The 24,151-nt window shown below is 44.2% G+C and overlaps 1 protein-coding gene across 4 annotated transcripts in view; it reads left to right on the top strand.

Annotated features, from left to right (window-relative positions):
• Positions 1-8,231: 8,231 nt before the first annotated feature.
• The window catches only part of Fam168b (family with sequence similarity 168 member B), a 33,025-nt gene continuing 17,105 nt past the window's right edge, over positions 8,232-24,151 (top strand). The window contains exons 1-2 of one of the 4 annotated variants that reach the window (XM_031367136.1): positions 8,232-8,447; positions 14,852-14,932. In XM_031367136.1, the coding sequence (XP_031222996.1) occupies positions 14,863-14,932 (70 nt within the window). In that variant the 5' untranslated portion in view covers positions 8,232-8,447; positions 14,852-14,862. The remainder of the gene's footprint in view (positions 8,448-14,851; positions 14,933-24,151) is intronic. The other 3 variants (XM_031367138.1, XM_031367137.1, XM_031367140.1) reach the window with 3 other exon arrangements.

The following is a 24,151-nucleotide window of genomic DNA, read 5'->3' as shown; positions in this document are numbered from 1 at the left end:
TGTATGTAATAAATGCAAATCAGAACACCCATAGATATAATGCGACCTACCTAATTAGCAAAATCATTAAAGTCCATAGCAAGCATGATGCATATGAAGCTATCGGAGCCCATAGCTTATTGAGGGTAGTGTAGCTATACCCAAAGTACAGACACTTTGAAGAGCTTCTGCACTTCATTATAAGGACTGTAGGGAGGGGAGGAAGCATGCATACTACAACACACATTTATGTCAGGGGACAAGGTTCAGAGCTCAGCTCTTGTCTGTAGGTTCCAAGGATTTGACTAAAGTTATTAGGCTTATTCAATGAGTCCTTTTAACAGCTGAGCCATCTTATCACCCCTAGATTATGATTTTTAATAATGGCTGTACTTGGGAAATGGCTTTCTAAATTCCTGGAAATTTATTGTCAAGCTCTTACATATTTAGGAGCTCAATTGCCTGTCTCCTAGTGACGGGGACACTAGTGCCTTGCTTTGGCTATAATCAGCAAATTGCTATGGATATGTCTATATAAGTCTCTGCATGATTGCATGATTCTATTCTCCATGATACAATTTGTAGGATTGCACATTTAGTTTTATAAGAGACATCCAGACCTTTTTCTGAAGGGATTATGACACTTTTTGTGCTTCTAGGAAAAAAAATGAAAATTTTAATTTGCTGTAAAGAAAGCCTTCATGAATACTATCTTTCTCCTGATTCCCTCAACCTGCTCAGGTCCCACTCTATCCTAGCCTCGCCACAGGTGGTTGGTACTATTTGTTTTTGAATGCTTTTTAAATTCCACAATATTTTTTTTAAATTACATATATTTCTCCTTTTTCCACAATGCCCTTCAGCACAGTCCTTTCTCCTCACGTTGATATGTGGAAAAGCTCCTTGTTTCTTTTCTTTTCTTTCTTTTTGGTTTTAATTAGAATTTTTACCATATAGATGACCCATATACATTGAACCATCCCCCTAGTAATGGGCACTAGGGTTGTGTCTTAGTCAGGGTTTCTATTCCTGCACAAACATCATGACCAAGAAACAAGTTGGAGAGGAAAGGGTTTATCCACCTTACACTTCCATGTTGCTGTTCATCACCAAAGGAAGTCAGGACTGGAACTCAAGTGGGTCAGGAAGCAGGAGCTGATGCAGAGGCCATGGAGGGATGTTCCTTACTGGCTTGCTTCCCCTGCCTTGCTCAGCTTGCTCTCTTATAGAACCCAGGACCACCAGCCCAGAGATGGTACCACTCACAATAGGCCCTCCCACCTTGACACTTGATAAAATGTCTTACAGCTGGATCTCATGGAGGCATTTCCTCACCTGAAGTTGCTTTCTCTGTGATAACTCCAGAACTGTGTCAAGTTGACACACAAAACCAACCCTTACAAGTTGTTTGTGCTGGCAGGATGAGATTGACAGGCTAGTGAAAGATTCACCGAGACAGAAAGTGGCAGAACTGGGAAGTAGATAAGATTCAAGGCGAATACTATCTCTCTGGAGGCATTCTGCCAGGCCCACTCGTCTACTCCAGTAAAGTCTGCAGTATCAGGTTTGAAAACTCGATCATGGACCAGAGGCATTATGACTTCAAAGGGAGTTTGCCTCCTGGGTACTCAGTCAGTCGTTGGCATCTTCTAACTCAGACGTGTTCCAGATTAGTCTTTCCAATCATCAACATGCCTTCTTATTCAGGTATTAAGGTGCCCCAAGAAATGATTCGTAAATAGCTAAAACTTAAGATTAAATGTTGTTCCCTGGCCAGCACAGCGTTCCAATATATCCTAATTTATTACCAAGTTGTTGTTAGCTTGGAATTTCTCACAAGGAAGCTGCCTTATCAGACAGGGTGTCCTCAGAGTTTGTGCAGCACTTCTGCTGCCTACCAGCAGCAATAACGACCGAACACCTGGACTTCTTCTCTCTATGGTTTACTCAGGAATATTCTTTTGTTACAGCTCTCCTAGGTACCCAGGTGTTACAGCTCTTTAAGGTACCTAGGTATTACAGCTCTCCCAGGTTAAGTGTCAGCTCTCCTTGATGGCATGGTTCTTCTTGATATTACTGCTGCTTCTTCTGCTTCTGCTGCTGCTGCTGCTGCTTCTGCTTCTGCTTCTGCTTCTGCTTCTGCTTCTGCTTCTGCTCCTTCTCCTTCTGCTTCTGCTTCTGCTCCTGCTCCTGCTCCTGCTCCTTCTCCTTCTCCTCCTCCTCCTCCTCCTCCTCCTCCTCCTCCTCCTCCTCCTTCTTCTTCTCCTTCTTCTTCTTCTTCTTCTTCTTCTTCTTCTTCTTCTGCTTCTTCTTCTGCTTCTTCTTCTGCTTCTTCCTAGTTGCTGCAGGTCTGCTTGCTTCTGTGGAGTGGCCCTGACTGTCTGGAGACAGCCCCTTATATACCCGAGCCTGAGCCACCAAGTCCTCCAGGATTGGTTTCCTGTCAAACCCTCATTAGCATACACCTGCTAAGGAGGGATGCATGCGCAGTATATACCCACTCGGGAGGGCGCATGCGCAGTATACACCCACTCGGGAGGGGCGCATACGCAGTAGAATAGTCTGTTGCTACAGTGTATCAGGAACCAGCGCCATCTTGGATACGTCTAAGCGGCCACTGACATCAAACGGCTGCCTACAAGAGTTAAGAATAGAGGTCAGGCACTATTGTTAACTGTAAACATAGAATTCTCAGGGCAGTCGCACAGAAGACAGAATTGTTTTATATACCAGAGAGTAATTGAAGGGCTTCTCTCATTTAAGTGCATTCTCAGGAACTGCTAGATTGGGACTTCCTGGTGCTTGCCTCCAACAGACCCAGAGAATTAGCTTGGGACTGCCAAAATAGCTCCAGTGGGAAGGACACCACTGCTCTTCCTCTTCACACCTGGATGCCTGATCTTACCAACCTTGATGTGACTGTCACTTCCTATGTGACTTCTGTCTTGCTGTCTGATCTTACTGACCTTGATGTGGCCCTCACCTGCCTACATGACTTTTGTCATTCGCCCTGTTGTCTGTATACTACATAAGCCTGGTTTTCACTTTGTGCACATACTTAGACATTCAGACTTACACATTCAGATTTGAGATTCAGGCATTTAAGACAGAGCATTCGAGCTTTGAGCCTCATGCGGTCGCAGCCCCCACACCCCCGGGCCCAGAGTGCTTGAGCCTGGGGGGTTTGCAGCGTCTGTCTAGAAGAGGTGGCTGCTTTAGACCCAGTGTGTTTCAGGTGGCTCAGATGTACCTTAACTGCTGAGCTGTCAGATTTTTCACTTCTCTTTTGCAATGACTGTAAAAGTCTGATGCCATTTTTAAGAAATACATTCAGATCCTGCACTTCCATGTGTCATCTCTGCCATCATTTCTTTGCCTACACCTTTTTGACCCTGTTCTCCCGCGGGTTGAGGGAGGCCTAGACTGGCCGGCCCATGGCAGCATTCTATAGAGCTACTTTGATGAGGAGGCAGGGTTCTATGCAGGCAGTCAGGCAGTGTCTCTACGTCATGGTGCTCTGGCTGTTAGGCCTTATCAGGGGGATCTATCTCAGTGTGGTGGTGGAAATGTCCCTCCGGCTCAGGTACTTGAACACTTGATTCCTTGGTGACACTGAGGCAGTTATGAACCATTCAGGAGATTCAGCTTGGCTGGAGGAACTCCAACACTGGGGGCTGGCTCTGAGTGTTCACAGCCCGACCCCACTTTCAGCTCACCCTCTCTTTTGTGTTTCCAGTTGGAGATGTGATCTCTTAGCTTCCTGCTCCAGCCACCAGATGCCATACTCTGCCTCCAAGGCCTACATTACAGATAGTAGCCTTCTGGATCTGTAAGCCAAAGTAACTTTCTTCCACAAGCTGCTTATAGTTGTGCTTTATCACAGGAACAAAAAGTCATGGATAATTTACTTTCCTTTCCTACTGCTGTGAGGAAACATGGCACCAAAGCCAGCTGTACTAGTGCATGTCTTTAAACACTTGGGAAGCAGACATAGGCAGATTTCTGTTAGTCCGAGGCCAGCCTGTTGTACAGAGGGAGTTCCAGGCTAGACAGGGCTCCATAGTAAAAACCTGCCTCAAAACATCAACAAAAGCAAACAAATAAATTCTAACTAAAACAGCTTCAGGGAGAATGAGTTGGCATGGCTTACAGTTCCATGTGCTAGCCCATCATGGCAGAGCTATCATAGCACAAGAACTTGAAGGAATTGGTCACATTGTATCCACAATTAAGAATCAAAGATGGGGGCTGGCGAGATGGCTCAGCAGGTTAGAGCACTGACTGCTCTTCCAAAGGTCCTGAGTTCAAATCCCAGCAACCACATGGTGGCTCACAAGCACCCGTAATGAGATCTGACGCCCTGACGCCCTCTTCTGGCGAGTCTGAAGACAGCTACAGTGTACTGTGTATAATAATAAAGAAATCTTAAAAAAAAAAAAAAAGAATCAAAGATGGAAGAATGTATGCTGATGTTAAGTTCCCTTTATTCATTTTATACAGTGCAGGAGTCCTGACACAAGGCACGGTCCCATCCACAATTAAGATGGGTTTCCCCATCAACTAACACACTCAAGAGGATGGCCAAGTGGGTCATCAATGGAGGGAGAGGACCTTAGCCCTGTGAAGGTTCTATGCCCCAGTGTAGGGGCATGCCAGGGCCAGGAAGTGGGAGAGGGTGGGGTGGTGAGCAGGAGGAGGAGGAGGAGATTGTTTTATTTATTTTTTATTTTTTTATTTTTATTTTTTTCTTATTTTCTTATTTTTTTCTTTTTTCTTTTGGAAGGGAACCTGGGAAAGGAGATATTGTAAATAAAGAAAACATCTAATAAAAACAAAAACAAAAAACAAACAAAAAAAATGCACTCAAGATAATCTCCTACAGAGGCATACCAAGGGGCCCAGTCCCTTGGTGACTATAGAGCCTGTCAGGTTGACAATTCACACCATCACAGGGTCATATCTAGATGACTAGAGGTGCAGCTCATCATTTGGTGAAGGAATACATTTTACAGAGTGATTTATTATTATTTTTTCCTTAAGATTGGCTCTGTAAAGACTTCATGAGTTATTAGGGGTCACATGACCCTGTTGCCTAAAGTGTAGATTCTTCTACAGCAGTGTCATGACGCCCTAAGAGATTTGGACACGTTAAGGAGAACACTCTCACACCATACTTGGAGTGAACAGCAGCCTTGCTCAGATCATATCCTGTCTTAGGGTGATAACAGCTCCATCCCTAGGCTAGAAAAGTTCAGCACAGCCGCCTATCCTAGATCCCAGAATAGCACCTGGAGGGAGCTTCCTGTTTTGTACTGTTATAAAGAAAGCCCTCTGGAATGAGTATGTACTTGTTTCGTTTTATAAGTGTGTGATGGCTATTCTTGACTGTCAACTTGACTACATCTGAAATTAACTAAAATCCAAACACGGAGGGCATTTTTGCTTAATTTGAAGTAGCGGGATCCTTTACTATGGGATCATACGGCAGGAAGACAGACCTATAATCTGGGCCACGTCTTCTTCAGGAAGCCTATATAAGGACATGGAAGAAGGAAGCTTTTGTTTGCCTGCTTGCTCTTGCCTTGCTAGCAAGTCTACTCTTTCACTGGCATTAGAGCCTACTTCTTCAGGATTCCAGTGTATACTGAAGACCAGCTGAGACATCCAGGCCCGTGGACTGAACACTACTAAATTCTCAGACCTTCAGTTCATAGGCAGCCATTGTTGGATTAGTTGGACCTCAGCCTGTAAGTCATTCTAATAAATCCCCCTTTTACATATATAGAGATTCATTCTTTAAATTCTGTTACTCTATAGAGAACCCTGGCTAGTAGAAAGTTATCTGTATGGATACGCCTTCAGAAATGGAGTTGTTGAGCTAAAGGCTTTGTCTTTATGTGCACTGATCCTGACACACATCTCAGACGGTCCCCTCACCAATCCAGCCATTGGGGTGTCCAACTCCTGAGGCTTCACCAACAGAGGATATTGCCTTTTTAACAATGTTTCTTAGTCACTGGTAAAGATGCCACCTTAATGTTTGTTTGCTTGAGGTTTTGTTTTGTTGCCTTTATTTATTTATTAGATTTTCAAGACAGGGTTTCTCTGTATAGCCCTGGCTGTCCTGGAACTCACTCTGTAGACCAGGCTGGCCTCAAACTCAGAAATCTGCCTGCCTCTGCCTCCCAAGTGCTGGGATTAAAGGTGTGTGCACCACCACCCGGCGTTGCCTTTCTTATTGAAACAAAATCTTGCTGGCCTGGAACTCACCAGGTAGGCCAGAGGGCTTCAAGCTTGAGGCACTCCTTAGATCTCTGCCTCCAAAGTCCTGTGTCTTAAAGTTTTAACCTGAATTTTTTTGTGTAGAGATAAAGTTGACTTTTTTTCATATTGTTGAGACCTATTTGTATGTTCTTGTCTATAACTGGTTCTTGTTGGCCTCTGGAAGGTCTCAGAATACTAAAGAGATTAACTCTTTGTGGTGTTTTATTCTTTAATTTTGCTTAAGGTGATTTTTCCAAGACATTTTTTTAAAAATTTAATGGAGACTGTTCTCTTTCACCAGTGGGCTCTGAGGACCCCCAGGCTTCAATATAAAGCTTTTAAACCTGCTAATTGCACTTTCCTGCCCTTCCAGCCAATGCTCCTCATAGGCATTGTTGGTGGCTTTTGAGAAATTCTTTACTCCATATTTAAAAAGGAATTTCCCCATGTTCTCTCTTCTTTGTTTCCACATTTAAAAAATTATGCCTTTTTAAAAAATTTGGTATCTATTCTGGTACATGAGTTATAGATACAATCTATACTGTTTATAGTGGTTAAATTTTGGCCCCAGTACCAATAAATTTAATGATCCTTTTTTATCCTTAGCCAGTCATGTCTGCTGTAGAAAAATTGGTAGGAAAAGCCAGGTATGGTGGCACATGTCCTTAATCCCAGCACTTAAGAGACAGAGGCAGGCAAATCTCTGAGTCTGTGTAGCTAGCCTACATAGTATCAGCTATCAGGCCAGCAACCAAGACACCAACATGTAGATTTTTTTGAACCTTTAAGATTCAAATTATAACACCTAGTGATATGAAATATTTTATAAATATGAACTTCTCCCACTTGTTTTAGTATACGTCTGGATTTTCTATTACATTCCATTGGTTCATTATCTGTGCATAAGGGAGCTTATCAGGTGCAGCTTTTAATTAAATTTTTAGATCTGGTAGGAAGTTTAACTGTCCATTCTTTACTATTCTCTATTCCCAAAATTTCCTGACATGTACACTTTGTGTTGATTTTTCTGTTCTGTGATGCCAGTGTGGTTTGGGGCTTGCTCTAAGTGCTTGGTATTTCCTAGCTCTGCGACAAATGCAAGTCTATTGGGGTAAAAATCTTGTGGTGGCCTTGGAGCTGAGAGATCAAAAAGAAAAGAGGGTGGAGAGAAGCCTCAATAATTTTTTTTCTTCCCGAGATAGAATTTTTCTGCATAGCCTTGGCTGTCCTGATATCAATCCTTAGACCAAGCTGGCCTCTAACTTCAAGATCCCCCTGCCTCTGCCTCCCAAATGTTGGGATTAAAGGTTGTGTTTGCTGCTTGCTCTTATAGAGCACCTCGGTTCGATTCACAGGCTGGTTCATAAACATCTGTAAGTCCCCTCTGTTAAGCAGGTACATGGCAGTGCACATACACACATGTAGGCGAAACACACACCAAACGAATACATCTTTTTAAAAAGGGGGTGGGGAATTCCAGAGATGGCTTAGAGCAGTTTCCAACACCACTGCACATAGTAAAGCTAGAAAACCCCTGTAACTCCAGCTAGAGAGGATCACCCGTCAGCACTCTTGTGAGCAAACCCCCACACAACTACACACTAACACGCATATTAAAAATAAAATCTTAGGGCCCGTGCATGGTAGCTGTCGCTTTAAGGCCAGTACTCTAGAGGCAGAGGCAGGCAGATCTGTAAATTCAAGACCATCCTGGTCCAAAACGAAACAACAACAAAACTGGGGAAAAGCTTTAAAATAAAAATACAGAAAAAGAAATTATTGAGTAAACAAAAGGCGAACCGGCGTCCATTTTCTTCCGAAGTGACTACAGGCGGTAACTACGTTCTACAAGGAGGTTTCCAGCCGGGTTTTAGCTGGAGCTTGAGCTGAGGCTCGCAGCCTAGGCGCGCGTCCCAGCATCCGGGCATCTCGCGCTAGCCTCTGGGGCGCGCGCGCGCGAGCGCGCGCGGCTGCGTCACGTGCCCAGCGCGTCCCCGGCTGGCGCGCGGCGGGCGGAAGTGAGGTCGTGGGCTGCGGTGTCTGCGCAGCGTCGGCGGTAGCGGGGGCCGCGGTGAGGCGGGCGGGAGGCAGCGCGGGCCTAGCGGTCGGCCGCCACCGAGCGTCGTCTGGGCACTGCCCGTCGCCGAGCCACACGCCGTGCCGGCTCGGGCCGGCGCGCGCCGGTCCCGGAGGCGCAGGCCACCGTGAGTACGGGAAGCATAGGGGGCGGCAGCTCGGGACGGGCGCGGGCCGGAAGTGCGGCGCTTTGTGCAGCGCCTGGCCGGGCCGCGCGGGGAGCAGGGGCGCCGCTTTGTCCGCGGCGGGCCGGGGGGGCGGGGCGGGAAGGTCGCGGGCCGCCGCAGACCCGGCCGTCCCTCTCTCGCAGGAAAACGTAGGCTTCGGAGGGTACCTTAGCAAAGGAAGGACGTTCTGGGGCATGGCCCAGGTTCATCTGAAAAAAAAAAAAAAAAAAAAGAGAAGGACGTCCTGCTAGCCCGTCCGCGGCTGGTAGTCGTCTCTCTCCACGAGAGAATGTATCTCTTGCATTGTCTGAGCGGATTGTTTTAATCACTCACGTAAACATCTTGGGGAGTGTTCTGCGTGCAGGGAGGGTTTGCTAGTGAAGAGGTTCACACGTGCGCATACACACAATTTAAAAAAAAAAGAAAAGAAGAAAAGGTTTGGGTAGTTCCTACGCCTGAAATTCTCCACTTCGCCGTGTGTAAGATGAGATGACTTTCTGTAGTTATGACAAGATCTTAAATTAGAGTAGTTCTGGTGCAAGTAATTAGAAAGACGGCCTTTAAAACTTCGGTAGGTCAAACGCTAATGAGTGTTTTTTTTGGGGCTTTGACAACCAAGCTTTGAGGAATCTAGGCCACCTCTCCAAATGCCCAAGCTACTGTGGTTGGAAGTCGTTGAAGGTCTTGCTTTCTTTAGTTGTTGTATAAAGCAGGCTCATTTTTGGCAGTGTCTGTAGTTTACTCGTGCAACGTTTATGGAATGTTTTAAACATGCGAGAAAACCTTTACGGGTGTTAAAATTTAATTGTGACCAGAACCAAATGAAAGTTAAGGTCTAGTAGGCGGGTGCTTCAGGGTTTTGAGTTGCTTGCCTCTTCATTCACCTATAACAGGTGACTGAGAAGCTGTTGATAGAATTGTCCTCCTCCTGCCCTCCTCCCCTCCTGCCCCTAAGAGTGGAAGTGACCTGCTGGCGTTACTGCCCTTTTCACCAGTCTCCTATTGGTTTGGGCTAGCTCTACACCTGCTGTTCTGACCATTTTAATCTTAGACAGAGATGAGAAGAAAAAAGAAAGTGCATGTTACAAATTATTTTCGAAGGTCCTATGGTTTAAAGGAGTTGCCTTCCTAGCTTGTCTTATAGACGGCTAATTTTTATGGACCAACTGAGAACAGTTTGAAAGCATGCATGTGTCAGTGTATCGGTAGTGATACCTGGCTTCTGTCTGTGTTCTGTAGTTTTGTTTGTTTGTTTGAGATCTGACTGTTCTCTACATTGTCCTGGAAGGGTGCAAACAGCAGTGAATGCTGGGTTTGGTGGACTGCAGTTTTCTTGTAAGATGTACTCTCTTTGCTATCAGATATAACTAAATCTTTCCAATACTGATATTTTTCTAATTAGTCTGTAACTTACTTATTTAGGCACCTATCTCTGGGGTCTAGAGACAGTTAAAGCACCCTGAAATTACTGTGGTTGATATGAAACACTAAACTATAAGACCTTTAAAGTGTTGCAGTTACCATTTGAGCTAAACACTCATGTTTATGTTTTAAAACTCAAGCTATGGGCTGGAGCAATGGCTCAGCAGTTGAGAGTGCTTCGTGGTCACAGTCACGCAGAGGACTCCAGGTCTTTTCCCAGCACTGTTTTGGCAGCTCACAACTGCCTGTAACCTAGGTCCAAAGGATCTGACACACACGCTTTAGCCTCCAGGCACTCACACACACCATTCACTCACAGGGCACAAACATAAATACAAACAATAAAAATCTATCTTGAGAACTTTAACCAGGAGGATCTGTTTTATAATTACATCTTTTTCCCTCCTGTACCTGAGGGCTGAACCTGTGGCCTTAAGTACTCTACCATTGAGCTAAATCCCTAGCCTCATTAAACACAAATTCTAAAAGAAAAAAAACCTCAAAAGAAAAAGAAAAAACACTGTCACTTTAATAACCTGCTTCTGATGGTTGCTCTTACTGTTGAGGAATTTGTGCAATCTTTACAATTGGGGTGGTTTGTTCTGATGATCAAACCACCCACAGCATTCCCACAGTTGAGAAAGCTCAAATGAGAATCCTAGGAACTCTGACCCTGCATTCAGTGTGGGCGCTTTGTCCACACCAGCTCAGAGTAAGGATTGGAGGAGGTTGCTGCGTGACCAGAGGCACGAGGAAACCAGGTGGACTGCTGTTCCAGGTGTTTCCTTGCTTTTTTGTTATTCGGGCCTGAAAGTACAGAGGCACTCTTTGCAGCCATGTTCCCCACATACTGAAGTAAAGTTTACTCGCACTTTACAGTACTTGCCCTTTTTAAGGAAATGCTTTAAATTATAGGTATCATTCATATTGTTACATTCTTTGTATTCTAAAAAATTACATATTGGCATATTGTCTTTAGGGTTTTACTGCTGTGAACAGACACCGTGACCAAGGCATGTTTTATAAAGGACAAAGTTTAATTGGACCTGGCTTACAGGTTCAGAGGTTCAGTCCGTTATCTTCAAGGTGGGAGCATGTCTACCACCAGGTAGACATGGTGCAGGAGGAACTGGGAGTTCTTATCTTCATCTGCAGGCTGCTAGTGGAAGACTGATGTCCAGGCAACTTGGATGAGGGCCTTAAGCCCATGCCCACAGTGACACACCTACTCCAACAAGGCCACACCTAATAGTACCACTCCCTGAGCCAAGCATATACAAACCATCACACATATAAACACAATGCTATTACCATAAATAACAAACTCTGCCTGTGTTCACTTTTGTACTATATTACTAAAAGATGTTTTTTACGGATATAAATCATAATCTAAACGAAATTCACCTATTGTCTTTAGAGTAAGTCTAATTTTATCTCAAACATCCTCTCTCACCTGTGTTCATACCATCTAAGAACAGACGTTTGTCCTTCAGAATGACCCTCCTTTGGGTTTGTGTGATTTGCTTCCTAGTGTCATTCCATTTCTTCCTCAGACTCCTTGACTTTCCTGTTAACTGGACATTAGGTGCTGGCTCCATTTGACACTTGGAGCAGTGTGTGTTAGCTGGTACATAGTAACAGACTCCTGCCATTTGAGGGTACTGAGAATGTCAGGAATTATTTTGTTGCAGTGGTAAGTTTATATTTTATATCTGCTAATCAGGTGTGCTTTGATAATTCTGAGATAAATGGCTTAAGTTAAATTTTGTTATTGGGCTTGTAGTCTTTGAAGTAATCTCAGCATTGAATAAATAATTCAAGGAGGGCTTTTGTATTTGGACACAGAACCGATGGTGTCACGGGTTTCCTTTCAGCACACTAAGATGGTTTACCAGATTGAAAGGGGAACTGTTCTTTCTTTTATCAGTCTTACGATGTTTTTTGGTGCTGAGGTAGAACCTGGGGCTTCAAACATGCTAGCCAGGTAGTTACACTGCTTCTTAGTTGTCTAGTCCCAGCTTGCACTTCTTCTTTAAGACTTGTTAATCACACAGGGAGCGTGTATCATTTAGCCTCTGGAGTAGTCTGATTTCCCTAAAGGCCGCTTGTCCTTTCTTGGCTCTGGCAGTGCTAACCATGGTTCTGCTCATTGCTGCCCCTCTCTTTGGAGGAGCTCCACAAAGCTTGCTCTCTGCTCTCAAAGCACCCATTTCTCTTTTGGCCCTTGCCACGCTTTGTCTCAAACCAGCATTAATCATGATTCTTCTTACTCCTTACAGTAGCTATAATCTATATGTTAAGTGAAACCAAAAAAAAAAAAAAAAAATTACCTCACTGTCTTAGTTAGGTTTCCATTGCTGTGAACAGACATCATGACCAAGGCAACTCTTTTTTTTTTAAAGATTTATTTATTCATTCAGTGTATATGAGTATACTGTTTCTGTATTCAGACACACCAGAAGAGGGCATCGGATCCCATTACAAATGGTTGTGAGCCACCATGTGGATGCTGGGAATTGAACTCAAGACCTCTGGAAGAGCAGTTGGTACTCTTAACCGCTGAGCCATCTCTCCAGCCCGACCAAGGCAACTCTTATGAAGGAAAATAATTAATTGGGGCTGTCTTATAGGTTCAGTCCATTTCCTTTCTTTCTCTTTCTTTCTTTCTTTCTTTCTTTCTTTTTTATTTTATTTTATTTATTTATTTATTTATTTATTTTGGTTTTTCCAGACAGGGTTTCTCTGTGTAGCCCTGGCTGCCCTAGAACTTACTCTGTAGACCAGGCTGGCCTTGAACTCAGAAATCCACCTGCCTCTGCCTCCCAAGTGCTGGGCTTAAAGGCATGCGCCACCACCACCCTGCTGATTCAGTCCATTTTCATCATGGCAGTGTTCAGGCAGATGTGATGCTGGAGAAGAGGCTGAGGGTTCACAGGCAACAGAAGGGACTGTGTCACACTGGCAAACCTCGAACATACGTGACCTCAAAATGTGCCTCCACAGCAATATACTTCCTCTAACAAGGCTACGCTACTCCCTATGCCAAGCATTCAAACACATAAATCAACGGCAGCCATTCTTATTCAAACTACTACACCCATCTACCTGTATTTGGATAGTAAAGCAAAGATCTATGTTTTAACTTTTGCAAAAAGTATTGGATTAACTTTTTCTAGTCTGTAAACTTAGAAGGGAACCTTGACTTGCTCTTGTTTTCTCAGCCTTCATGGCATTGTGCTTGTCTTGAGCTTAATTAACAAAGGAAATCCACTGGTTGCTCAGAGTAGAGAACTAGTTTGGAAAGAATTTACTTTTTGGGAGATGACAGTTGAAGCAGAAGCACCGTGTACTTCAGAGGAATGAGGATTGGCAGTTGACAGTTCCTGTGTTCTTGAAGTGTGACAAAGCACGGGTGCCTTTGCTTCTGGTGTGCCATTAATGCTTGTTTTCTCCATCCACAGCCCTATACTGTTCAGTACCTTAGAACTCATGGTGGTTGTGAAATTGGGATCTTCTTGTCTCTACCTCCGAAGTATACACATAGGCCAGTAGGCCCAGACATAGATATAAATACACATAAATGCACACAAACACACATACACATTTATATATAAAATACATACTATATACTATATTACATAGTAATATATATGTGTATTGTGTTTTTTTTTCCTTCATTTTTTTGTTTTTTCGAGACAGGGTTTTTCTGTGTGGGCTTGGCTATCCTAGAACTCACTCTATAGACCAGACTGGCCTCGAACTCAGAAATCCGCCTGCCTCTGCCTCCCAAGTGCTGGGATTAAAGGCATGTGCCACCACTGCCCAGGGTATATTGTGTTTTATAAAGATAATATAATACATTATGTTTATATATAAATATCTATTATATATTTTGTTTATACATTACAAACATATTTGTATATATAAAGTATGCAATACATATGTATATGTATGTATACATGTATGTATCTATATAAATCTATACATATGTGTGTGTGTATGTGTATCTATCTATCTGATTTTTTTAAGGCAGTTTCTCTCTAGCCCTGGCTGCCCTTGAACTGGTCACTCTGTAGCCCAGACTGGCCTTGAAATTGGAGATCTGCCTTTCTCTGCTTCCTGTGTGCTGGGATTAAGAATATGCATCACCACTGCCCAGCTTTTATATTTACTTTTTTTAACAGAGCAATTTTGGGGGCTGGAGAGATGTCTCGGAGGTTACTAGCACTTCTTGCTCTTGAAGAGGACCCAAATTTGGGTCCCAGCACCTACAGCATGTTCCTCACTACCCCTGTCACTCCAGCTTCAGGGATCCTTTCTGGCCTCCATGATGCAGTGTTGTGTCCTGCTTTTCACATTATTATGAATTTTGTGTGTTTGTTGAGCCTGGCTCTCACATAAGCCTAGACTAGTGTTGAACTTGTGGCAGTCCTTTTGCCTCAGACTCGTGAAGGCCGAGATTATAGATGTGAGCTATTATGCTAGTCTCCTCATTTCTTTCCTAGTGGACCATTGAATCCAGTGCCTTGCACATTGTAGATAAGTACTTTCACTAAGAAAGACTCAACCTCTTTAAATACTTTAAAAACAATTGCATGAAAACCCATGTTCTGGATATGTTTTCATTTCTCTGTTACAGGGCATTGAGAGTAATTGTAGAATTTTCGATATTTTAAGTAGGGATGTGATAGATATTGTTTGCCTTAGTCCTGATGGATTGAAGTGAGTTATGAAGGTTGACTGCTGGGTCCTGATCTGGCTGAGTAATGTGGTTATTGGGTCATTCCCTGTTTATATTCTGTTCTCTGTTGGCTGGGAGCAGCAGAAAATACAATGTTTTATAGTAGACTAGAATAATATTTGCTGCCTGCTCTTTTGAGACTAAATCGAGAAAACTCTGGAAGCAAGAACTTAGCTAAATCATCTTTTTTCCCCCCTTTTAGTTCTTGAAATCATGAATCCTGTTTATAGCCCTGGGTCTTCTGGGGTTCCCTATGCAAATGCCAAAGGAATTGGATATCCAGGTAAGCAAGTTGAATTTTGTTTTCATTATTGAATGTTGGTACTTTTTATGTCCATGTAGCATAAACAGTAGAAGCACTGGCTAGTTTTATGTAAGCCAGATGCAAGCTAGAGTCATTTGTGGGGGGAACCCTCAGTTGCAAAAGTGCTCACACCAGATTACCTGTGGGACATTTTCTTGATTAATGGTTACTTTGGGTAGTATCACTCCTGGTGCTGGGCTGTGTAAGCAAGCAAACTGAGCAGGCCTTGGGAAAGAAGCAAAGCAGGAAACTAAGTGTTCTGCCATGGCTTTTGCATTGGTTCCTGCCTCTTGGTTCCCGCTCTGACCCTTCAAGCTAGACTGAAAGCTCTAAGATGAGAGAAAGCCTATCCTCCTCCAAGTTGCTCTTGGTCATGGTGGTTTATCTCAGCCTTAAGACTGTGAGCAAACTGACTCGACTTAGGGAAGGTGGGAAGGAGATGCACAGGAGAGAGAAGTCAAGAGGTGTCTCTTGCTTAGAGCTGACGTCTCCAGCGTGGGGCCAAGACTGTTTTCTCTGCCTCCCAGTCTGTCACCCTTTGAGTGGGAGCCTCACTGCCATATTGGAAAGTCCAGTGTGCTTTCACAGGCCCTGTTCACACTTTCCTTAGAGTTTGGCCTGGTTGAATATGACTTCTGTCTCCCTTGACAGGGAGGAGACCCCACTGACTAACTTGGGAGTATACCACACTCTCACGTGCCCTCTACTTGTATTGCACTTAATAGGTGCAATCCACAGTGAGGGGGGCCAGCCAAAAAGCAAAAAAATTGTGGAAGTGGGACTTTAGTCAAAAAATACAGATGGCTGTCATAATTGGTGACTAAAAAGTAGTTATTTGTACTGTTATAGTTTCATTGTGGGTCCTTTCCCTTTGAGTTATTTTTTATTTTATGTACATTGGTGATTTGACTGCTTATATGTCTGTGTGAGGATGTGATATCACCTGGAACAGGAGTTGTGAGTTGCCATGTGGGTGCTGGGAATTGAACTAGGCTCCTCTGGAAGAATAGCTAGTACTCTTAACCACTGAGCCATCTCTCACCCCCACCCCCACCCCATTTGTATTTTTTTGAGACAAGGATTTGCTAGGTTATTTAAGCTGCCCTTGAATTCACTATATAACCGAGGCAGTACGATCTTTGTGCCTCGGCCTCTGAAGTAGCTGATACACAGGCTTACCACCATGAAAGCATTATGGTTTTGAAATACTTTGGGGAAAAACTTGTTGATACAAAACTCTTTAAAAAATGGAATAAAACTGAACTTGGAAAGAGGGGAGAGAAGCATTTGGCCAGATTTGAAAGCTATGTAAACCCAGATTGGCCAGGGGTTGTGGATATTGCGTCTGCCCAGGAGCATTTGCCACCTGCTGTCCTTAGAATTTTAGCAGCCCAGAGAGGGACAGAGTAGGAGGCTTAGACCCTTGAGCAGGTGTTAGAGCCACTCAGCTCTCCAAACAACCTGCCTCTTGAGTGTTCCTCCCACCAAAGTGGTAGATAGAGTGCATATTTGTAGTCTCCACAAGGAAGCCTGTGTGTCTGGCCTCTGAAAAGGGCAATCTTTCCTAAGTCGTGTAGACATTCAGGGGCATTGGTTTGTGTTACTTATGCCTCGTAGTGTAGGCATCTCAAAGTTCAAAACCTCAAACACACTCATCTAGCTGCATTATCCCTGAAGTACCTGGCAGCAACATTGCAGAATTGCTGCGAAGTATTTGTCTTCAATATAGGCTGTTTGGCCTTCCTGTAAAAAGTACTACCTGTTCATATGCAAAATTATTATAAAGGTCACCAGTCAGAATAATTTTGGCAGGGCAGCCATCAGGTAGGAGCCTTGTCACAAGAAAGCCTATGTCTGTAGAATGCAGATATAACAAAGAGCCACATTGGTGAGTAGAGGACCAGATGCACAAGGAATTGGAAGATAAAACATGCTAAGAGTGGACCAGCGTGCAGTGTAAGTAAGAGGCAGGAGGAAATGACTGAGCAGTTAGGACCTTCCAGGAGCTGGAGAGATGGCTGAGTGGTCAGAGCATGGCCTGGTCTTGCAGGGGACCTGACTTTGGGTCCTGGCACCCATGTCAGGCAGCTTACCATTGCCTAATGTTTCAGCTCCAGGAGATCTGATGTCTACCTCTGGCTCCCTTGGGTACCCACATGTACCTATGTGATCACCTGCACATACTCTAATGCATACATAAACAAATATCTTTTTTTTTTTTCTTTTTTTTCTTTTTTTTTGGTTTTTGAGACAGGGTTTCTCTGTGTAGTCCTTGCTGTCCTGGAACTCACTCTGTAGATGAGGCTGGCTTCGAACTCAGATATCCACCTACCTCCACCTTCCAAGTACTGGGATTAAAGGTGTATGTACGCCACCACCACCCGGCACAAATACAATTTTTTAAGGATAAGGTAGGAGGGGAAATAGACTGATTGAGAACTTTGAGAATAACACTTTCAGAAGGACTTAGAGAAATCAAAAGAAAGGGACAGTTTTCTAGAGTTGATGAAAAACAATTTGGTGATAAGAGCTCCTCTTTTTGAAGGATTAGCACTAGCTTAAATGGGCCAGCTGAATGCATCTGGAGCCAGGACAATAACCAAAGCCCTGTGATACTAGTTTACCTATTAGTCTTCATTAAGATTTGGATTCTCTGACTGGCCCTTGCTATGTCTGGTCTGGCTCAGTCCTTGCTCAAAAGAACCTTAATATAAACCATTATTTTTGTTAGTTTTTTTTTCCCTCTGTGAAAAATCACTTGAGAAAGCTTCTGTAACTCTGAAGCAGCTTTGAGTGTCATCTCTGCAGTGTTTTAGACTTCACTTACCTTCTGCAGTTGGTGGGTGGGTATTTGGTAGTCTCCCTGATGGATAAAACTGCTGGTGAAGTCCTAGTAGCTAGGTGGTTGGACATGTGCATTGTGTGACTGTGGAATCTTGGGTCATCATGGGACTTCAGGGCAAAGGCTCAAAGAACATAGATGGAATTCTTCCCCCAAATTCTGTCTTGTGTAAATAGTTATTGATATTACTGTTACTGTTTTCTCATGTATTCATTTTTAACTATTTTATGTGTTTGATTGTTTTGCCTGCATGTATGTGCACCATATGCATGTCTGTTGCCTATAGAAGAAAGAAGTAGAAGGTGAGGCCAGGTTCCCTGGAGCTAGGATTAGGGGCAGCTGTGGGCCACCATGTAGGCGGGAGGAATTGAATGTGGGTGAATGTGGGTCGTCTGCAAGAGTACTCTTAACCACTGAGCTATATCTTCAGCCCATTTCCTAATTCATAACACCTGGTTTTGCTCACACCCATTTATTTATTTTCTGTCATCTTTTTAAAGGAGTTATTGTACTTACTGTGTGTGTTACTGTGTGCTGTGGTGTACATGGGTGCTATTTGGCGAACTCTCAAACTTTAAAGATAAACCTGTATTGTTCCTAGTTTCTATCAGGGTAGTTGTTGCTATGACTGCCTCTAATAGCTGTTCCTCTTCCCCTCTGTTCTCTGTTGCCTTTAAAACACTGTGGGTTTGTTTGTATGTTTGTTTTACCATGCTATGACTAGATGTAATGCTTTTATTTTGCTCATCATTTAGAGGGATTTAGATTTTTCCCCACAATAGTAGCAGTAGCTTTATATAGACTGGGTTGCTTTCTGTTCCCTCCTCTCTTTACCTGTGATCCCATCCATAGGGTATGAAAGTACCATGTTTGTGTTTTTCTCTTAGCTCATTATGGATGGCTTCCTACTATCTACTTACACTTCATTAATCTTGCTAATGGTGTCTGAATCTGCTACAGAATCCATGTATTGAGTCAAACCTTGGTCCTTCATGAACTGTTTAGTTGGCTTGTTGGTGACCATACTCTCTGGATGGTGGTTCTGCTTTTCTGCTCAATGTCTTTTTCTTGTTTTCTGTCCTATAGGCAGTCCTATCTCTTACTTAGGGTTTTCATTAGTTGTGACAGACATTGTATTAGAGATTAAGTTGTCCAGTTGCTGTGTTCCCTTGCCTAGCAGTTAGCAGCGTGGCTGCTCTTCCTGCACTCAGAAGCTGAAATATGTATCTTTCAGCCTGGGTAAGGCTTGTGCTTCCTTTGGCCTCATACTCAAGTGTGAAGCATCCATGGGCTGCTGTGCTCTGAGAAGCCTGTACCTCTGCAGGAAGCTGGCGTACATATCAGTTTTAGGGTTTTAGTTCTCCTAGACCTTTGTGAGATAGCTTTGAACTATGGCATGACTTAAGGAGGACTTCACCTGCTTTCCAAATTCTTCAAGAGTCTGGTTTATGTCACAGCAAGTGTTACAAGACCACCAAAATCCACATTTGCTTCCCATGGTTGTGTATTGTTATATGTCTTTATACAAAATGTGATGCACAGTGGAAGGAGGAAGGAACGCATGCACTATTTCGGATGGGTTTGAGAGAACAGCTGGGTAGAGAGCACCCCAGACTGGGTTGCTTAGTCATGGAAGTCTCAGCCAGCATCAGGTACTAGGAGCAAAGTTGCTGGTTGGAGGAGGCCTTCTTTCTCCACTCAGTTTCGGAGACGAGGTGCTGGTGCAGTTGCCAAATAATCTGTCTTAGGAATTGATCCCATACCAGTTCACGGGGCTTGCCTGTTCTTTCCATTGCTTTTATATAAATATAATAACCTGTCTTGTGGAATTTTCTTATTCAGCCCAATTCCTTCTCTGTATGGGGTTACTTGAAGGGTTTGCTATTTCCCAATGTTGAAGGCAAATTAGCCTGGTGCTTTTAATAACTGTTGGTAGCAGTGACCGGCAAGGTAGAGTCCCAAGAAAGTAAACACACGGCTTTTTGGGCATTCTCCAGCTGACTTGGATAGAGATTCTCACTGTTTGTATTCTTGCAAGGAGGTTTTCCTCTCACATTTCCCCTAACAGCACCATGCCATCAGCCTTAAATTTTAAGAAATGCCATCAGTGGAGTTGGGATTCATGTCAGTTGAATTTTTTGTTTTCCCTTATTGGGAGTTTTGCTCTTCTATATTCATCTGTGCAGGGCCCTGTGGATTTGACTGCCAGCAGTGGAAGACACACAGACACACATGCACACACATCCTGTCTTGTCTCTTGGTATAGTTCACAGTCTTCTTTGAAGTTGTTATCATAAAGCAATCAGTATCCTAAAAATGGCTAGTGCTTAGGATCACTTCCTACCTGCTCATCCTCTCTGTGCTAAGGAGGTGGAGCTAATGTTGAATGACACAGGCGTTGGTAACCACTGGGGAGAGCCTTTTCAGGACAAGAATTAGCACAAGGAAGCAGTGCTGCCAAGCCTTGTTGCATGGAAGCCTGCAGACTACATGGTGTCAGGGGAGATAAGCGTCTGTGTGACTTCAGTCAGCTGAGCAAGTGTGTAGTGACCTTCAGCTCTTTCGGAGCTGTAGCCCTGGGGGGTTGTGCTGCCCAGGAGATGGGTTGTATTCACTTTAGGTCTTGGTGATGGGTAGCATGAGTTTCATATGCTGAAGGGATGGAGCAGGATAGGTATAGAAGGAGCAAGGCTCCTCAGGAGATGGAGAGTGGTATTAATGCCCACACAGCTGTGTCATGATTCAGTCTTTTAGGCTCGGTGCCTGGTAACTCGCTGTTTTTGCTCCTAACTGGTTCTCTGGTACCTAAGCAGTATCCTGCTTAGGGTGAATTGATCCTGCTTGACCTGGTTTGCTTTGGGCCTCTGGGTTGGTCCATAGGACATTGGTGAAAACCACTGCCCTTGCCAGCCACATGAGTGACACTGGTAAAACATTCTGGTACTGCCCATTCACTGACTGACTGAAAAAGGCCAAGTGGGAAATAGAGTCCAGAAGAGAGCCTGACCAGTTGTACCGAGGTAGAGGAGGATCCAATTGAAGACCAAGGGAAGGAGTGTGGAGGCTCCAGTTCATGCAGAAGAGAACTGAGCCCTTACAGGGGTTCACCGCATCACAAACCTTAGGCTTGTCTAGGAAGGCTTTGGGGAGGTCCGATTGGGAAGCAGGAGTGTCATCTGGCCTTTAACAACTTGTCACCCCACCCTGTGGATTATTGGGGCTGGTTTAGATGATCTGACTGGCTAAGCAGGTGCCCCCTCTTCCCTTACCACTCCTGTGTGCTCCTCCCCAAGCTGTACACTCAGGGGACTTTGCCTGACAGAGGAACAGTTTTCAGCTAAGACAGTGGTTCTCAACCTGTGGGGACCTTTGGGGTTCATGTAAGTTGAATTCTTCTTCCCCTTATTGGTGTTTTGCTTTTCTATATGTATCTATATGGGGCTCTGTGGATGGGGCACTTTTTACAGGGTTTGCTTAAGACCATCAGAAAACAGATAATTTACATTACAATTCATAACAGTAGCAAAATTACAGTTATGAAGTAGCAGTGAAAATAATTTTATGAATCGGGATCACCACAGCATGAGTAACTAACTATATAAAAGGAAGGTTGAGAACCACTACTCTAAGGCTTTATGAATGGCTGCTTTACCCTGCTAGATCTGCCACATGAGGCACATCCAGCCCCAAGATGAAGGTGCCTGCCCCTAAGCACAACAGCTTGATTTCAATCCTCAGACTTCTGTACGTTCACAGCTCATTGGAGTTTGCACACACACACACAAAGTAGTAAAATGTAATGAAGACTTTAAAACAACAGCAGCAACATTGAAAATCTCTCTAAAAGTCACTTCCAAAATATATCTCAAGAAAGAGCTTATAGATATTAGTAAATAATAGCTCAGGAATATCGGAGTGGGGCAATAACGCCACATAGAGGTTAGGGAGTATCCCGACCGTTGGACTGTTTAAGACATTTAAAAATATAAAGGCTGTATGTAGTTGTCTTTCATTCGGGAACCCAGAACACTGAGGCAGGTAGTGAGCACTATCACTGCTGGATTAATTGGGTACTGTTGCACCGTCCCCCTCTCCTCTCCGAGTGTAGGGCAAGTGGACTGTGCCACTAGACAGAAGAACTGGTGAGGTTGAGCAGGCTCAGACCCTGGGGAGTCTCAGAATTGAATGGTAGGAGTGGAGCCAGCTCCCTGTCAAGCTCTACCTGTTCTGGAACAGGTAACCATGACACCCCTCTTAGAGGACCATGGCAGTCAGTCATATAGCGTAAAAACTTGGAATTCCCCATGCTAATGAGATATCTAGATAGACCTGGAGTATTCAGCCTGGACAATTAGCTTCCTTTCTGGGCATTCCTTCCCACAAAAGGGTCACTCAGAACTAATCCAGGTTCTGCCCCTATCCAGGGCTCAGCTTTACCCTTCCTGTCTGGCAGTAGGAGCCCTGAGGGGAAGTGTGGACCCCCATCCCCTTTTCAACTCTCAGCTGTGTCTGGGTACACAGGAGCCTGGGAACCACAGCAGTCCTCCCAGATCTGCGGTTTCTCACCCTAGAAAACATGGACTGAGTATTCCCCTTACCGACTGTGTTCTTCTCCTGAGCAGCTTGCTGGTGCCCCATCGGTGAGGCAGACACACAGCCTGACAGTAGAGTGCTTGCCAAACATGGGAGGCCTTGAGTTATGTTCCATCATGCACACACACACTGGACTCACACAAGGACTGTGTCTGGACATTAGTCCTGGTGCTGTGCTCTCCGCCCCAGCATCGTCATTCTGGGAGGTTTCCGAGTGGGTTATGATACATACCACTGGCCTTTAATCCCAAAACTTGGAGGTACAGTCAAGGATCACAGCTTCAAAGTCATTCTCAGTTACATGATGAGACTGAGGGCAGCCTGGACTATATGAGTCCTTGTCTCACAAAAACAGCAACAACAAGAACAAACCATTTGAGTACCCTTGGGTTCCCTTTGGGTACCACCTTTGGGCTACCTCAGCATAGTCTTGGTAGGAAAGAGAAACACAGCTCCTGACAACCAACAGTGGCAGTGGTCAGGGCTTTGGGATGCTGGGTTCTGTGTCTTGAGGGTATGGGGGCCTCCTGCTGACTTGCTGCTAGGTTGAGCAGGAAAGGTCACAAGGAATCCTGAACTCTGAGGATGGCTGGGTGGATACCCGAGGGTCCCTTTCCTGGCAGACACCACAAGGAGTAGGATTCTGTTAGATATCTTACCTGATATCTCTGTTTGTGGCTGTGGGTTAGTCTGACTAAAGACTCATGTATTATTAAAAGTAACCATGGGTGCTGGAGACATGGCTCAGAGGTTAAGAGCACTTGCTGCTCTTGCAGGGGACCTGGCTTCTGTTTTTAGTCCTTTAGTAGTTTACAAGTGTCTGTAATGTCTGCTACAACCAGGTGTTCTGGCACCATCTTCTCATCTCCAAGGGCCCCTGTACTCACTCAGGTGCTGTACATACAGATACATACATGCCTGTAACTGCCAGCACTCTGTAGGCAGTGGCAGGAGGATCCTGCCACCCTTTCACAGAAAGAAAACTGATCCTACTTAGATATGGATTCTGATTGTATTTTCTTTTTTTTTTTAATTAGATATTTTCTTTATTTACATGTCATGATTTCTCCTTTCCCAGTTTCCCCTCCAAAAAACAAACAAACAAACAAACAAAAACAACCAGAACAAACTCCTGTTGCCTCCCCCTCCCCATGCCTGCCACCCTACCCTCTCCTACTTATTGGCCCTGGCATTCCCCTACACTGGGGCACAGAACCTTCACAGGGCCAAGGGCCTCTCTTCCCATTGATGATCGACTCTGCAATCCTCTACTATACCATGCTGCCAGATCAATCAGTCCCACCATGTATACTCCTTGGCTGGTGATTGAGTCCCTGGGAACTCTGAGGGTACTAGTTAGTTCATATTGTTGTCTGGTTGTGTTTTCTTATTCTGGGTTTCATTTTACTAAGACTTGAGTTTAATGATCCTGACATCCTGGGCTCCTAACTGGCCAAGTTGAATTGGGGAAGCTGGGAATTAGAAATTCAGAATGTGAAGACACCTGAAATGTACTTAGACATTTTAAACAGTCTAAGAACAAGCACAAAAATTACTAGCTTTTAAATAAAACAATCTGGCCCTGTCTTTGTAACTATCCCCCCATCCCACATCAGCAAAAGTAGGCCCTAGGGTGGGTTCAAGTTCACTTTGAATTCTGGCTCTTTGTGCTGTGGACCCTGGTGAGGATAATGAGTTAGTGCACGATGCTGAACACTCTTGTTGACTCACAGATGATGTGCTTCTGGGATGGAACTGCCAGG

The sequence above is a fragment of the Mastomys coucha genome, unplaced genomic scaffold (genome assembly GCF_008632895.1).
Source record: "Mastomys coucha isolate ucsf_1 unplaced genomic scaffold, UCSF_Mcou_1 pScaffold14, whole genome shotgun sequence".
Lineage (NCBI taxonomy): Eukaryota > Metazoa > Chordata > Mammalia > Rodentia > Muridae > Mastomys > Mastomys coucha.
The sequence above is the reverse complement of the archived record's forward strand: the minus strand, read 5'-3'. Positions and strand labels throughout refer to the sequence as shown.